General features: G+C 42.1%; 1 protein-coding gene across 3 annotated transcripts; it reads right to left on the minus strand.

Annotated features, from left to right (window-relative positions):
- Window positions 1–814: 814 nt before the first annotated feature.
- Window positions 815–17,133, minus strand: LACTBL1 (lactamase beta like 1). 3 transcript variants are annotated; one of them, XM_068658944.1, is made up of 7 exons: window positions 17,044–17,133; window positions 13,726–13,870; window positions 12,538–12,647; window positions 9,759–9,916; window positions 8,578–8,825; window positions 7,005–7,110; window positions 815–3,316 (listed from the first exon to the last, which is right to left on the minus strand). In XM_068658944.1, exons 1-7 carry the CDS (start codon window positions 17,086–17,088, stop codon window positions 2,338–2,340), a joined length of 1,791 nt encoding a protein of 596 aa, XP_068515045.1. In that variant the 5' UTR covers window positions 17,089–17,133; the 3' UTR covers window positions 815–2,337. The 3 variants fall into 3 exon arrangements, with proteins under 3 accessions (XP_068515045.1, XP_068515047.1, XP_068515046.1); XM_068658946.1 differs by lacking the exon at window positions 17,044–17,133 and adding an exon at window positions 16,303–16,703 and having other exon boundaries at window positions 816–3,316; window positions 13,726–13,867; XM_068658945.1 differs by lacking the exon at window positions 17,044–17,133 and adding an exon at window positions 16,303–16,703 and having other exon boundaries at window positions 817–3,316.
- Between the last annotated feature and the right edge of the window lie 951 nt (window positions 17,134–18,084).

Below are 18,084 nucleotides of genomic sequence, written 5' to 3' on the forward strand. Positions count from 1 at the left end.
CTGCCTTTATTGGGAACTCACTACTACTATGTAAGAATTTTAGAATCAAGGGAGGAGCTCTGAGGACAGGAAAGTCATTTAATTTTAAATAAAATGGACTGTAAAAACAGTATCTGTCTCACTTGCATGTGTTCTCCACCCTGCAGTGGCTCAATGGCTTGTTCATAGTGGATGTGCAGTCCTGCCTGTCCTCTCACCACTCTGTGTGGAAGACTGGGTGCGTTCGGGGTTGCATGCATGGGCACTGCTGGCAGGTTGTACTGTTCAGCAACATGACTTGGTACAAACACTGAGAGCCAAACATAAAGGTGAAAAGATGGCAGTCACCTTCTGCTGGTCCTGGCACATTGGTTTCTCCTGTTTTAAGCCAGCCTGCCTTGAAAACAGGGAAAGGGGCACTGGGATGAACAGGCAAACAAGCCAATTAAATGAGTCCTGGGAATGCAGAGGGGTATGTGGTGAAAAAGAGGTGTAAGTTCATGGTGTTTGCTTGTGTGGTTTGCACACTGATGGCTTGGCCAGAAAGGCAGAGGCAAAACAAAAAAGATTTCATCAGAGGATCCCACAAAGGGACAGGAAAGACAGGAAGGGGAAGACTTTTGCATTATGTATTGTGCTGGGAATTCTGACATTACAAAGTTAGGGTTAAAGAGGAAAATACATTACTTTCAATATTTCCAACTGAATTTTCTTACTAATATTGATGAATTGTTGTCTTATTTGGACAAGGCTTTATGTGTAGATGAAAATTACTTTTGGCTGAGAAGTATATCTATAACCCTAGCTTAATCATTAATAGCATAACCTTTTTTTTTTTTTTTTAATTATTTTTCCTTTGTGCCCTAAGACTACTAATAAATCAAATTATTTAGTGTCTGAGAAACTGTTTGAATAAAATCTATGTACAAGTTTGCTTGATTCTTGGCTATTGGCTTTGCTATCATTTATTTGTTTTCTTTACAAAAGAGCAGAAATGAGTATTCAAAATTCCATCTGTAACTTTGGGTTTGCTAATACATCCTCTTGCAAAAATGTCTTGAGGGTTTTTACACATCTCGCCCAGGAGATGGCAGAAGAGTCCTAATGATAGCAAATACCAATTATCACCAGCTGTCATTTTGCCGGATGACAGATGTTTAAGCAGAAGGAAAGAATTAGGGATTTGTTGATGTATGATACAAATGATCGAAACCTTACAGATTTACAACCAGGACTTTTCAAGCTGCCTGTAAATTTATGCCCTCTTGCCATGCTTATAGTGATGTGTTGTGGCTTGATTTCATGTCATACGTCCCTCTTGCTGAAGCAAAGTGAAGTCAGTTGTAATGTATCATCAGCTAGGAGCAAAGGATGTTGTAAAGGGCTGTCTTGTCAGGAAGATTTTAGGTCAGGAGTGATGTCATGACAGTAGCAGTTTTTATCTTAGCACTCAGACTGCAGACTGGATTTCTCAAAATGAGGCAAAAATAATCATGTATTTAACGAGCTTGTGGGTGGGAGATGGCAGAAGCTGGAACTGAGAGAGGCACAACAAAATACTCATAAAGATTTCCATGCACTCCTGTATTTAAGTGCCACACTCAGACACTTGCCTGTGTACTGAGATAGTAACAAACCTGACTCCAGCTGGAATATACTAGAATGTATTCATATGACCCAGCTCACAGGAGTGTGCTTCAACTTCTATAATTAAGTGCTATAATATCCTTAGTGTGACCCCAACTTTTGCTGAAATCCATGGAGCCAAGACATAACCATATTGCTGTTTGCCCCTTTCACAGTTTTTTTGAGGTGAACCGGGAAAGAAATAGACCCCCACTTCTCAGGCATCACAAGCAGAGCCTGGTATCATGCTGGTGCCGTTTTCCACCAAACCCAGATGAAGAATTTTGTTCATGGGAGCTGGGTTCATTAACTGCCCTGAAAGGACCACTGGACTGAAGAAGAGTTGTTTTCTGAGAAACACAGGAAATTCCCAGCCCTTTGATGGTACCAGTCAATCACCACAATGGTAATTATACAGGCAGTAAATGTGTGAAGACCTAAGTGCTTGAGTTTTTTTTTATGACACACAAACACCATCCATCCAGCACATTCCCACTTATTGTTTCTGTAGGCATCCTCCATTGCTAGCCAGCCTGTCATGCAGTGCCAGGGGTGGCAAACCATTGCAGTTATTTTAGAAGTGATACATGACATATTTGTTGGACAAGGGAGTCATTTGCCAGCATCTTTCCCTTTCAAGCGGCATCCATAAAGCCACATGGACAGGAGAGTCTGGTAAGATGCAGATTTTGAGCCATCTCCCAGGAATGGTCAGAAAAGGAGAAGGGACATTTAGCTATAGAATACAGGTTTACGAAGTACACGCAATACATTGTATGTGTTCAGGCCCGGTGCATCAAACCCAGGAGACAAACCCTTGCGATCAAATGGATAAAAATTAAAGAGCTGCCCATTCTGGGTCTCCAGTGAGATGGAAGCAGAGCCAAGATGCAGAACACAAGGGAACTCCTTGTCAAAAACAACTTGGAAGACACGATCTTCCAGGTGATGGAGCTTGATTGTCCGGTATTTCTCAGGGATCAGCTCTTCAACGTGAGGCCCAAACTGCTGCATGACCAGCACCCCACCAGGTCCAACTTTGATCTCATAGAAAGTCAGGTTGGAGTAGGTATAGTAGCCAACATAAGGGACTGGACTTGGAGGAGGAGACAAGGTTTTCTCTGCCTCTCTGAATGCAGTCTCCATGGCAGTAATCAGATACTCATATGTCCGAGTTACAATATCTTCACCTTGAGGCCTGGGCCCTGCCATCAGTACAATGAAGCTCAGGCGGAGTTTGGGGATAAGTGAGAAGGTAGCTGAATATCCATCAAGGTCTCCATCCTTCCTAATGACATCATAACCCAGTTGCTCATTGATCTCCCAGGGTGTGCCAGTCTTGTTAGCAAAGTATTCAGTGGAGCACTTAAACAGAGGTGTCAACATTGTCTTCACTGTGTCAGGCTCTAAGAGACGACGGTGATAGGTGCCTAAAAAGACCATTGCCAGCTTGGCAAGGTCAGCAGCTGTGGAGTACATCTGGCCAGAAGGCCTGTACCAGCCGAGGTCATAGAGAGGGGCTGGCTGCTGGCTGCCATAGAAACCCACAGCCATTTGGGATCGGATCGGTGGTGTGATGTCGAAGCCAGTGTCCTCCATGCCCAAGCGGTCTAGGATGTTCTCTGAGATCCAGCGCTGGTATTGTCCCGCAGCTGCATGGTCAGCTAGTACATGCGCCAGCAGTGAGAAGGCCAAATTGCTGTAGTGGCATCTGAAAAGGAAGGAATATATCTGCATCAGCCTTACCTCAGTGATGCAGTGTAGGTATGACTTTGTTAAAACAATGGCTAGGTCTCTTTCATTTGGGGAATGATTGTGATTTTATTAGAGAAAGAGAAAGAAGTGAGAAGGCAGTGACAGAGAAAAAGTGTTAATGTCTTGATTTGTGATTAATTCAGGAAGGAGAAATTTCTTACATGAACATCAGCTGAGCTATTTAACTTCTAAGGTTCGAAAGCAGGCCAGAGATGGAAAAATCAAAATCAAAAACAAAAACACCAAAAAAAACCCACAAACAAACAAACCTTTAAGCAAAAACCTATATATCTGCATATCCTGACTTACCGTCTAATAATTGTTCACATAAAGAATGTCTTCATTCTCTCCAAGAGCAAAGTCAAGAGTTAGACATGCTTACCTTAAAGGTCTCAAAATCTCAGGTGAGCCTCAGGAGATTTAACATGGTGCAATCACTGAAGGACCTAAGCTATCTTAAGATAGGAAAAGCACTTAAAAAGCACTTAAACATCTCTAAAGCAGTATCCTGCAAAGGTGAGTGATTAAAGACATCTAAGTGCTTGAGTCAATAATATGCACAAAGGACATTAAGACTTTACACTTAAGTTTAAAGACATGAATGGACAATTTTGTTTCATAAAAAATATATAAATCAGAGATTGTGGTTTTAACATTTGATATTTTTTAAATGGGGTGAAGATACACCTCATTAAGGTCTATTTGGATCATAAATTTGGAGCCACTTCAACTACTTCCAGCTCATCTAGATGAATAAAAGCATGATGTGTACATAAATATTTTACCTCAGGAATAAATACACGTAGGACTAAAAGTTTATGTCAAAAATGGGCTGAAGTTCAACATTCCCAGAAAAATATATTATCACTGAATGATAGAATAAGTAGTTGGAAGGGAACTACAAGAATCACTGAGTCCATCTCCTGGCTCTACACAGGACCACCCTAAAACCAAACCATACGTTTGAGGGCTTTGTCCAAATGCTTCTAGAACTCCAGAAGGCTTGGTGCCATTCCCTCCAGTTTAATTGCTGGTCTCTAGATAGAAGAGGTGAGTGCCTGCCCCTCTGCCACACTTTGCGAGGAAGCTGCAGGCCGCCACGAGGCCTCCCCTAAGTCTCCTGTTCTCTGGGTTTAACAAACCAAGTGACTTCAGCCATTTCTCATACTTCTTGCCCTCTAAATCCATCACCATCTTTGTATCCCTCCTTTGGACACTCTCTAATAGTTTTATGTCCTTCCACAGAACTCAAGGTGAGGCTGCACCAATGCAAAGCAGAGCTGGACAACCCCTTAGCAATTGACAATCCCTTCCCTATAGTTGATCCTTTTGGCTGCCAGAGCACACTACTGACTACCAATTCAATTTGCTGTTGACCAGAACCCCCAGATACTTTTCTGCAGGGCTGCTTTCCAGCCTCTTGTCCCCTAGTCAGTATATATACCCAGGGTAGTCCTGTCCCAGCTGCAGAGTCCATCAGTTGCTCTTGTTGAATGTCATGCTGTTGGTGACTGCCCAGCCCTCTAATTTGTCAAGATCTCCCTGCAAGGCCTCTCCACCCTCCAGGCAGTCAGCAGCTCCAAATTTAGTATCATCTGCAACCCTTTTATTACACATTTAAGTCCTCTCTGCAGATCACGTGTAACAATTTCTTACCCTTCTTGAAAACTGGGACATTTGCAATCTTCCAGTTGACAGAGACCTCTCCAGACTTCCAAGGCCATTGAAAAATAATTCAGAGGGGTCTCGTGATGGCATCAACCAGCTTTTTGAGTACCCTGGGATGAATCCCATTGGGCCCCATAGACTCATATGCATCCATCTGGAGCAGCAAATTCTGCATGAGTTTGGAATTGGCTGGGAATTTATCTTTTCCACCGTCACAGTCCTCCAACTCAGCACATCTGGGGGCCCAGAGCTCATCATCGGTGTTGAAGATAGAGGCAAAGAAGGCATTAAATGCCTCTGCCTTGTTTATATTCTTATTTGTGAGGTGACCATCCTCATCAAGTAACGATCCATCATTTTCTCTGGTCCTCCTTTTGCTATTAACACATTTTAAAAAGCCCTTTTTTGTCCCCCCCAGTACCAGCCATCTTCAACTGTAATTGAGCTTTGGTTGCATTAATTTTCTCCATACAAGGTGAACAGAATCTCCATAGTCCTGTGTTGCCTGACCTTGTTTCCAGTGTCCATAGACTTTCTTTTTGCACCTAAGCTCTAGAAAAAGATGCAAGCTCAGCTAAGACAGGCTTCTGCCCCACTTGCTTGACTTCTGACACTTTGGAATTACCTGCTACCGCTCTCTTAACAGATGACTCTTAAAAAGTGACCAGCACTGATAGATCCCAGTACCTTCAAATGCAGATATCCAGGGGACCTTACACCTACTTCCTTGAGCAGCTCGAAATCAGGATTGATGTTTTGCTGGCAGTTTTCCTTGTATCATCAAAGATTTAAATTCAATTACTTCATGGTCACTGAATGATCAAGATGGCCACTGATTGCCACCGCAGTCACAAGACCCTCTCTGTTTACAAGCAACAAATTAAGCAGCTGTGTGGTATTCCCAGTTAACATCTGGGAAGTTGAGGTCTCCCATATGGACAAGGTCAGATAATCTAGAGATATCACTTAATACCTTATAGAATAATTCGTTATCGTCCTCATCCTGGTGTGATGGAAAATTCAGTTTTCCATAGCAATGACTATAAATTTCCTTTCAGAAGAATGATATGTGAGTATATCCAGTGAAACAGAGTTAAAATAAACAATACGTGAAGTAATAAGGGGTTCAGATATTGTGAGTAGATGTCATCACATATCTTAATGGTGAGCATGATATATAGATACCAATGCAGATAACTTTTCCATTTGGTACTCAGGTCCTAAAAGGTACATGTATTCTAACCTCCTACGTGATATTGGACAGAACTTCACACAACGTTGCCAAGACCAAACTACTAATTTGTTTTCAGAAAGAGTTTTCTAAGCTTACAGGCTTCATGTGATGTAGAATCCTTAGTAACCCTACGTTAATTATTTCTGAATATAATTGAATTCAGAACACATATATTTCAGAATATAATTTGAATCACTAAACATTTTGCAGACTTTATTTATTTATTTATTTATTTTTTTAGTCTAAATCTTTTCCTTTATCCACTGCCCATTAGCTCTTTTTCATAAGTTTGGTTGTTTGACTGCAGTTCAGGTAACAGACTTTTAACAGACTACATAAAATGTAAACAACTGTTAGTAGCATTTATAAGAGATGTGCAAATTTCTACAGACATAACATAACCTTCAGTAAAATCTATGATAGTTTAAATTCACTGGTTTAACTTGCCAGGTCACATGTGAAAATCTGTACCTTTCACACTTGGCTCATTGGACCTAAGTATATTGATTTAATTTGCCCCATCTAGGCTTCTCACTCAGGCTCTATACTCAATCAAAAAAGAACCTGGCACCTCTAAAAGTAACCCTTTCCAACCTAAGACAAGTGTATTTGTAGATGGGTAAACTGAAGCTTCTTCTAGGAATAACTGTCTTTTTCCATGGGACATGGAGTATACAGGTGAGATTAATTTCAGTATGGAACATGAACCCAAACCAAAAGCCCATAGGTGAATACATCTGACCTGGTTCCAGGATCAGCAACCAAGACATCATCTTTCAGGAGAGCCAGAGCATCTTGTGTATTGCCTTTCCACAGCAGGGTGGTAGACCGCAGCTTCCTGGGCAGACCTGTACCATGGAGAAGAAACATCCCACAATTTGACACCGGTTATGGTCCAATGCTCTGGTTTGGTTTGGGAGAGAGTTTATTTTCTTCATTGTAGCTGGTATGGTGCTGTGTTTTGGATTCAACATAAAAACAGTCCCTTCCCCTCCCAACCCAAGAGATTTCCAGCTTTCTTTTGCCCTTCTAATTCTCTTCCGTGATACAGCTGGGGATAGCACTGGGAATGTATGGGGAGGGTGAGCAAGCGGCTCCATGATGCTTAGCTGCCTGCTAGGGTTAAACCACAATATCCAGGAACTGTTGGGAGGACAGGTCTCACTTCTGCTGGAGAGCCATTGCGTGAGCTTGAGATGCAAGACACCAGATGACGGGGAACTACAGCAAGGCAGGGAGCTGCAGCCCCAGCACAGTCTACTCCTGCAAGAAGTAGCCACACTGGCTTTGAGCACTCCTGAGAGCCAGATAGAACCAGGCAGAGTTGGTGCTCCTCAAGACATAATTAGGACGGCTAGAGCAACACCACCATGGCCAGGAGCTGGGCAGCCTTGTGCAAAGACCTTCCTTTCAGTCTCCTACTGTTACAGGCCACTTTGTGTTTTCTGTCTTTTAAACAGATATATTTCCAGACTTTGGTCTCATTAGTCCTTGGAGAACCCTTATTTGGCTGGCTTCAGGTGATGCTTTGTATTGAGGTACTGCAATTTGCCTACAGATTATTTTAATCACAGGTCCTATTTTAGGTTATTTATTCCAATCTGCAATAATGCAAGTTCTACAGAGTTCAATGAAACTGCTGCAGGAGATCTCAGCATGGTGTCTTTGACCAGTATATTCTGGAATCCCCAAGTCAAGTATTAAAAGCTTTATTTCAAGAGGATCTTTATCTCCTGGGTCCTGTGAAATCTTTCCACCTTAACATTAGATTTTCCCAGGTTTGAAAGTAGCAGAAGATTAATAGTCGCCTGCCAGCAAGTACAAAGCTATTAATAGCTCAGGAATCCCAGATCAGAAAGCACACTGACAACTAAATTTAGCTCAGCAATCTAGGTCTATCTGATCAAAGCAGAAATGTTTGGTGCCACTTTGACCCTCAACTCTACATCTCAGAAAAATAGGAGCACTCCGGGCTGGAGTACAAAAACTGTTATGCAATTTGAGACTGATTTCAGGTCAGGCTACAGCATTGAAATAAATATATATTCATCTTGTATGGGAAAAAAATTTCCCCTGCCCACAAAGCAGCTTGGCCCCTTTCTGAACAGGTGGCCTGGAGCAGTTCCAATAATCACTTCATGAAGCTCCTGATGGCTTGATTCCAAGGGTCTTTCCTGACCTCTGAGAAGTGCAGATGCCACACTGATAAATAGCCTAAAGAGCTGTCTTTTTAATCCCTGACCCATGATCTGTTGTCTCTGTGGTCTCTTTCAAGTGGCACAGTGGTCTGCAGAGAGCAAGTAGGGATGCCTCACCTGAGAGCTGGCTGGCCATTCTACGCAAGGTAACAGGAGATGGCTTAAGTGGTGTTGAGCCTTTTTCCAAAAAAATCAGCCCATCTGCTGTATATCTCTGTTCTGATTCCTTGAACCTTCCCAGAGGATTTTTAATGGCAAAGTTCTGGACATAACGTTCCAAAGGGTCATCCAGAGATGTGACTTTCCCTTCTTCCCACATCTTGTACAACATAATGGTTGGAAAGATCTTGGATACACTGGCAATTCTGTCAAGAAACAAACATAAAAGTATTGAGAAACCCATGAAACAAAACAACAGATGCTCAGTACGAGCAGTACTCAGTACCAAACTGACCCACTACCTGTAGACTTACATGCCAATACCTCTATTCAGAACAGAATGGCTAACATACTGGAAAGTAGGTTAGGTTAATATCCTTAACTCTGGCCTTCATGGTCTGCTATTCAGCATTCTGGAATAGTCTGCACAGGGTGGAGTTTTTTTTGAATATGTTTTGGCAAAAGAACACATTTTAACTGCACTCTTCATTTGAATTGGTTATGCTGAATTATGTGTTTTTTTTTTTTTTTTTGTTCAGTCTACATGTCCACTGTGTAGAAGACATGGTGCACAGTCTTGTAGTATCTATGATGTTTACATGATTAAATGCAACCCCAATAGTGCATTGGATTACAGAACTTTCCTCTGCACAGCTTTTGAGCCACTCTGCCCCAAGCATGTAGTGCTGCATGGGGTTGTTGTGGCCAAAGTGCAGTTCACTTAGCCATGATGAACCTCATCCTCTGCCCATCAACCCAACTTGCTCAGGTCCCTGTGCAGGGCCTTCCCACCCTCCGGCAGATCAACATGTCCCCCCAGCTTGCTGTCATCTGCAAACTCACTGAGGGCGTGCTCAATTCCTCCATCCAAGTCATCAATAAAGATATTGAAAAGGATGGGCCCCAACAGTGACCCCTGGGGAAAACCACTCGTGACAGAACAGTCAAGTTTGGAAAAGGTCTTCTGGAAGAAATAGCACAAGGTCCTCTATGCAGGGATTGTATCGTGATACGGGGAGTGTGTGTGTATCTGTTAATCACAGCTACTAAAACTTCTCAAAATTGTTCACTTTGAGGATAACATTTGACAGCATGCAACCCATATGTTTCATATATAACACAGTAGAAACAGGTCTCACCTGTAAATAGTATACTCGTTCGGCACCACTGAGGAAGGATCTGAGCCATTCTTCTTCCCAAAGTTGCCTGTCCACAGTACAGTGTCATTGTAGATAACAATGGCTGACATGGCAGGGAGACCAGAGCTATGAATCTTTTGCCGCAGCATCATATCTACCTGGAAAATGATAGGAAATGACAAATATCCAAGTGAAGAGTCTTATAATGCATATGCTCTGTAACAGGCAGAACTAGATGCAGAAAATCAGCCCTACTTACTGTCAAGCAACTGAGAGTATACACAGCCTGGTGATTTTTCAAATGTGTTTTGCCAAAAGAACATATTTTATCTGTCCTGCTCCTTTGAATTGCTTATGCTGAATTATGCAGTTTCTTTCTTCAAGTGTACACATCCACTGTTTAGAGGAATATGGTGCTCATTCTGATAATATCTATGATGTTTATATGATTTAAAAAAACACTGAAACTCTAAAAATTGCAATTTCTTTCTTCTTAAATTTTATGGTGCACCTGTTATTTACACTAATATATAGGTTCAAATATGTATCAGAAACAGATCCAGACCTTTCAAATATCCCATGATATTTTACATGCCATCAAACATGCTAGAGCTAAAAGTCTTGTTTAAACTGCACTCAGAGGAACAGTGCTGACACAGAAGGCTGTGATTGCTTTTTGCTTCCTATTGTTCCAGGGTTATATAGACTTAATCATCCACTGTGCTCCCCCCACCTCCTACAAAGAGAATGCATTACTCTTTTATGACTTTCTCAAAGCTGTCACAGAATCATTAAGTTTGGAAAAGACCTCCAAGATCATCTGTTCCAGCCATCTGCCTACCACCAATATTGCCTACTAAACCACGTCCCTACACAACACATTCAACCTTTCCTTAAACACCCCCAGGGATAGTGACTCCACCACCTCCTTCGGCAACCCGTTCCAATGCCTGACCACTCTTTCTGAGAAGAAATTTCTCCTAATTTCCAACTTAAACCTCCCCTGGCACAACAGAATCACAGAATCACAGAATGATTGAGGTTTGAAATTGGTAGCAACAGGCTTAGGCACTCCCTGGAGCCAGAGACCTGAACAGCTGCAATTCTGGGGAGGCATTCAGTCTGGGTTTCCAGTCTTTTTGGCACGAGCTTTCTGCCTGGTGGACACCATGGCTGGATTTGTTGTCTGCAAGGCAGACATCAGGTGTGATGGTCTCCTGAGAGGGAAGGGCTACTCTGCCCATCCTGTTTGCCCTGCCTGAGCAACCTTCTGCTCGAAAAGCATGCCTGATGCTCAGGCAGAGCCTGAGATGATCTGAAGACAATCTTTAGGCGATGGTGTCTAAGCCCCTTTCAATATCTATGTCTTCCTATATATTTAGTAATCAGATTCTCTGTGCTTTATTTAATTTACAAAATAGAAATAGTTTCACTAGTCTGTTTCAAAGAAGTTAGGAGGTGTTTGGATACCTTATTTCTGAGGAGGATATAGAAGGGAGGTTTGGTGACTCTTGGTCACTCGGTGCCCTACAACCTCTCTGACTTAGTTCTAATTGAGTAATAAAATACCATTCTATAATAACATCAGAGACAACAATAGAGACTTAATAAAATTGAATGTGAAGTGATAGCAATTGAAATTCAGTGTAGACAAAGTGATGTGCATGTAGGAAAACAACCCTAACCACGCATACACAGAGATGGGCAATGAGCTGATTGTTAGCACTTGGGAACAAGACCTTGGGTCTATGATGGATGTTCCTATGAAAACATTTTCTCAGTGCTCTGTGACAGAAAAAGAGATAAAGCAAATATTCGCTCTTATTAGAAATGCAACAAAAAGTAAAACAGAAAACAGTACTTTGTCATTGTATAAATCCCTGATCCAATTGCACCTTGAATACTGTCTAGGATTCCGATTTCCTGCATCTCCACAAGAGTATGCTAGAACTGGAAAGTACTCAAAGAAGAATGAAAACAGCAATCACAGCTGTGGGACAGCTTCCTCATTATAACTAATTATGCTAGGACTCTGCAGCCTGGAAAAGGAGACAAATGGAAGACTATATCATATGATCAGGGTCTACAAAATCAGGCATGTCCTGTCAAAGCCTGGTTGTCCTTACACTTCATACAGTGAAGGCAACGCTACATGATTTCCTCATTTCAAATAGAGCCTACTAGAATTTCAAACAGCATTACGATGTTAGAGAAAGCATATCATACTGAGAAAAAACAGGTCTCTCCTTCATTCAAATGCAGGTTTCCTTCCCCTTCCCAACCCCCTTCCCCTTCCCCTTTCCCTTTTCCTCCACTTCTTTTTTGAAGTTAGCTACAAGAGCTTTTTGTTTTTTAAATGGTGGCATGCAAGAAAGCCAGTAAAGCAATAAAATCAGGAAGTGATGGTCACTGGCTAATAGGCACTAGTTACATGAGTCAACTGCTTTCATGACATGAATGATGCAGTGACAAGATGCCAAGAACAAGCGCAGCTGTCATTTCTGCTGATGTATGCTCACCAGAACTTCTGATGGGCAAGCAATAACATAAATTCATCATAGCTTATTATTTGGATAAGTTATCTGCCTATGGACCTGTTCTGTATGGTCACTGAAGGAGTTTTACATACCCATTTGTAGATTCATGTGATATGCTTTTTCTCTGTCCCCTACCTCCTTCCTCAGTGATGCTCTGAGGCAAAATGTGTATTGGCTCCTATATACCCTTCAGAACAGTAGTCATGAATTATTTCTCCCCCAGTTCCCTTCTCCTCACAGACCTTCTCCAATGCATCCTTCAGAATGGGGACTGGGTGGTCCAGTGGTACTGGTTCTGGATAGCGGGGGCACATCTGCACAGCTTCTGATCGTACTTCCATCACAGATGGGTCTGGAAAACAGTTCACAGATAGTATACGTGACTTGAATAGACATACCGAAAATCATAGAGTCATCGAGAATCTCTAACCTCATCCAACAGTCAGCACTAGCTTTATTGACTGCATTGTCCAAAGCTGAAAAACACTTCTGCACAGAAAAAGAGAATCTGGAATTGTTTCTATCTTGGATACTACAGGATGTGAAGAGATCATTGTGCTCTGTTATTGCTCATTCCAATGTGATATAGCACATGGAACAAACAGGATCTGCAGAAGACTGCAACTGACTCTGCAACCTGGATGACTAAGAGGCTGGGTCTACAGAAGACCGTGGAAACTATTTGTTACTGGATTTAGAAGCAGTAAAAGTGCCATGTCACTGTCTAGAGGTGGGTCTGTGTTTGGTTAAGGAAGACAGTGTTGTCCCATGCATATTTTAACCTCAGAAATTGGATGTAGAAGTGAATTTTAAGTGCCACCCAAAATTGAATACAATTTCAATGGTTAATAGAATACATTTATATCAACTAGTGTATTTGCTGTCTTCTGAATTAACTGTATCCTGCATGGGCTAGAGACATATCTTAAATTTGGGGGGGCAAGCAAAGATCTTTTGATTCAGTGGAGTATGAAGTATGTAGTACGACCCTGGGACTCGAGCCAGTTCAAAGATCTAAGATTAGAGAAATAGAGTAGGAAGCAAATCCATCAGATGAACTACATGGTAGGGTGTGAAACAGAATCCATTCTAAATTGGAGTGATGTTTACATTAAGATGCAAAAACAAACAAAAAAAACAAACAAAAAAACAACAGGAGGGAAGGCATGTGAAATAAAATGTCTTTTTCCTTGGTATATCAGTTAATCTATGTTGAAGTCAGAAGTATTGGCAAATCCATCCATGAGCTATATTTTCTTGTGATCATGAGCTCCTCTGGACACCAGAAGAGTTAAATGCCATCCCATCAACCCAATTTTCTGTTCTTGCACCAATTAGCATGTGTTAATCTGGGTGCTGTCAGGTCTTTGGGAAAAAATATCCACAGTGAAAAAGGCCTTTACTGGTCAGGCTTAAAGCTGTTTACTCACTGGGATCCAGTTTGGGGAGGCTGTACTGCCACAGGAAGCAGCCTGTCATAGCTACAGACAGCAGAAAGAAGAAGATGGCCAACACATGAATCCATTTCACTTCCATAACAATGAACTTGAGGAGGCCCCGGCTGCTGGATTCCTGCTGTAAGGAGAAAAGATATCTCAGAGTAAAAGAGACAGGAAAATGGTCTCTCATGTATGCCAGTGAGGTGAAAGGCACACTACATCAAACAATAACACTACTGCAGGGACATGGACTAATCCCAGTACTCCTGTGACACCTAGCTTGGCATTCTAGACCACGTTGTAATTATTGTAATTTATAATTAGAACCAGAGGTGACATCTTGTCTTTCACTGAGTTTTTCAAGACATTACTCTCCTCACCTTTTTGACCTTACTGATTCTCTCAGAAGAACAACACCCACACACCAGCTGATAGATTGCTTTTTTTCATTCCTGCAGGTGAATTTCATCAGCCCAGACTGGCAGTATTTTTTATAGCTCTCATTTCATACCTTCTCAACCACCATGACTTATTCCTGGTTATCTATTCCACCCCATCCCTCTTTTTGCAGAGTCCAGCATCTGTTCTTGGCAGCCACCAGCCTGATACAGCTTTTATAAAATAATGATATACATTTCACCATGTACCATGAATGATAGAACTTTTTCATTTTCTTTTTTGCATGTGTAATTCCCATTATATTATGTATATTCCATAATCTTGACATTTTCAAATGTCATGTTTTGGAAAACTGGCTAATATTTTAGGTTGATGTAGATCTCACAATGCTGGAGACCATCAAGGTTGGGGAGACCACCATATAAATGTTAAAGTAAAACAAAACAATGAACAGATGACAAGTGATTAGGTCCTTAAGCATGAGCTCTGCTCTTTCACTTACTGTGAGACATCAATAGGTTGCGTTTGAAAGCTTGGTGATTAATGTTATATAACAAATGGCCTGCCATTTACATCCAATACTCTTTTTTTTTTTTTTTTTTGGTGAATTATAGGGTATTTCATGCAAGAGTTTCTGCAGTCAACTGAGCCTTATCACTTACAGTAAGGTAAGCTGTAGAGCCACTAGCACATGGCTTTGTGGCTCTGTAAGGATCCTTCTGGGGGATCTAGACCCTGATGAAACTCTGGGTTGCAGTTTTGGGTTGCAAATGTGGCATACTTTCTGTATGAGAACAGAAAGATGCCGCAGTTACTTCCGAAGCCCCTTAGTCAATTCAGGCATTGTCACATACATTTTGAAGGTGCAACATACTCCAGGTTCTTCCACAATATCATTAGGACTTCAAGGATGCCTTAAGACTATACAGGTTCCTGCAGAACCCACTCAGCAGAAAGACCCACTCAAGCCTTATCCTGACACAGCACACATGCAGTCCATATTCTAGATATCAGACTAAGTCACATACATGTGTGTCTCTAGATAGAGGAATCTGTTTGGACACCATAAAGAGCTTCATTTAGATATAAACAATCTAAAACGGTTGGAACTAGGTCCTGTCCAACCCAAACTGTTCTACAATTCATAGAGTGCCTTATCAGGCACTGAGGAGAAGCCTGTATAATACCTCTTTTACCATCCTCACACTGACAGGCTTCAGTTTATGCTGGAGTATGTTTCCTAGAGCTGCAATGAGATGCTACTTTCCTGCAGTGAGGAGTTGGATAAAACCCTCTTTCCCCTGGAGTAGTCATGGGGTGATTTCCTTGAATCTATCTCCATCAAAATAAGGTGATTTCACCACCAATCTGCAGTTTCTCAGATGATTTTTTTCTGCCTTTTTCCCTGCTTTACTGAGAAATCCTGATTTCTGGGTCTAAGAGCATGAAAGGAAAAGATTTTCTGATACATACGTCATCTCACAAATGCCAGGCTCCCCAGACCACTAACTGAGGACCCAGAAATACTGACATTGAACTCTCATCCATTAGTCTAAACTATTTTATTTTTTATTTTTTTATTTTTTATTTCCTTGTGGATGAAATGCCATGAAACCATGGCAGTACTATGAAATTACAGGCATGGATATCTCTTCTGTCCACTGGACACTAAACACACAAAGTGCAACTCTAGATGTGAGGAATATTCATCATCCTGAGAGGAAAAACTACTCTCCCAGCCATCTTTCAGGAAAAAATACTCTTACTGCTTTTTCCCTGTACCTGTAAGACAGGCAGACAAAAAGGTGGATAGATACCTGCAAACAGACTCTTCACATTTCCCACCCCAAGATCTGTGTGATCTCACCTCTCTTTTACTTTTTTTTTTTTCCATCTCACATACATTGCTCAATGATCTGCATTGCTAATCACATAAATACAACAAGGCAGGGCGAGTGAGGGTACCAAGCACTTAGACACATGAAAATGAATTCAAAAACATATGGAAACAAGATCACCCAGCTTCTCAAAGTTAAGTTAGGTGCATGCTCCATTTTTTTCCCCTGAGCTTTGAAAACTTATGATGGAGGGGAAGGAATGGGAGTTGCACACAGACTCAGCTGTACAGTAACTGCCCTCTCCCCATGCTCATCTAGCCCCAGCACATACCATCAGCCGAAGCTGTCTCAGTCCCAGAGGATGTGGTCAGGCATCTCAGTGTGTGTGTGCCATAACAAATCCAGACTGTCTGATCTCAGCCCCAGCAAAGGTGAAGCAGAGCTCCTTGCCATGCTCCTAAATGCAGCTGCTTGTCAGACAGGCACTGCTCAGTTACTCCAGTTGAAGTAGCCTTTGCTCCATGATGTTTCTGCTCCAGGTTTACCTGTCCATCTGACCCATTCAGACCCTCCAGAAAGTGCTGCTGATCTCCTCTGGGCAAGGAGATTAAGCAACAGGGACAGAATGGAATTTGCTCTCAGGAAAGTGCCTGAGAGATTGAATGTTAATTCTCTCTAATGCTTCTCTGCCATGTGTGTGAGTCACAGCTGAAACCATGAGGGCTTCACAATCTATTTATAACAGCTTCATCTCCTTCTGGCATCAGAACAGGAAGCGATTAACTCATGAGATGGACAGCCCCTGAGTTGCTCCAGCCAGCAGTCCTTGGGAGGGGGCAGGCTGAGCTGTTTGCAGGCAAGGGAGGAAGAGAAGCTTAAGCAAGGAGCTCAGGTACTCTCTGGACTTAATGCTGAACAGTCTCCTATAGTTTCCCTGCAGTGATAAACAAGAGAGTCATTCCCAGCTAACAGGCTTACTAGATATAGATGTGGCTGGTGTTTTCCTTCCCGTTAGCTGCTGGAGACTCTGAAGAAAAGCGGAATGTTGTGATTTGCATGAGGTAAGCCTTACCCGCAGCTGTAACCCATCCATGGCTGTTGAGAATTCTCTTCTCATCCTCTGTGCTGCCTGTCTCCACAAACAAAAGACTCATAAAACCCTGTGATGAAGGGAAAAGAAAGGTTAGTGCAGGTTTTTTTTTTTTTTTTTTTTTTTTTTAAAAAAAAAGAGTTGGAACCCGGAGGAAAGCCCCATTAAGGAAAGCCCAGTCAAGGAAAGCTCTTCTGCTAACAGGGAGGGACTGGTTTTGGACAGGGATGTAAACCAAAGACCAGTCCACAGTAATGCCTTCTCTCTATCTCTTGTTTGGCAGCATCTTGAATTCAGTGCAAGGGCTGTACTCAAGTTCTGTGACTTGTCAGTAGCAAAACCATCCTCATCCCACCTCCCAGACACAATGAATTGGAGCTTTGAGACCTTTACGACTGAAACTTTCAGTGCTCTCTCCACCTTCTCAGCCATGCTTCCTCTTACATAGCCAGTTCCTGAAGACCTGAAGCCCCTGCTAAGCCTTGGGAATCACAAATACAGACAAGAAACTGTATCACAGATTTGGAAGTCTAGCGTGGCTGTCACTTGCCCCCCAACAAGCCCCCTCTTGCCTTGCTACCTGTCAGCAGCAATTCAATAGGCAAAACCCCCTATGTGAGAGCTCTTACCAACCTTGCTGCTGTCCTCCGGGTTCCAATGATGATGAGTTTGGAGTTCCAGATGTTAAGAGCATCTGAAGCACTAATCCCAACAATCAGCCTCCCTGAACACAGATTATTTATTGGCCATGCCTCCTCAAGCAATGCAGCATCTGTCCAGGGATGCAGCCAAAAGGGAGTATTACTGGTGATTTCATGGCTCAAACAACACAGCAGAGTGGAAATAAGGGGGCTGCAAAAGCAGGAGGGGTTACCCACTGTAAGCTGTAAATATTCATAATGCACTGCTATTATTTTGTAAAAGTACATGACAAATGCTCTGTGAAGAGGAGGGAATGATCATGCTTTCATTTATGTACCAAATCTATGTCAGGAATAACCTCACGGATCTTGTCATCCTGTT

The sequence above is a fragment of the Anas acuta genome, chromosome 22 (assembly GCF_963932015.1).
Source record: "Anas acuta chromosome 22, bAnaAcu1.1, whole genome shotgun sequence".
Classification (NCBI taxonomy): domain Eukaryota; kingdom Metazoa; phylum Chordata; class Aves; order Anseriformes; family Anatidae; genus Anas; species Anas acuta.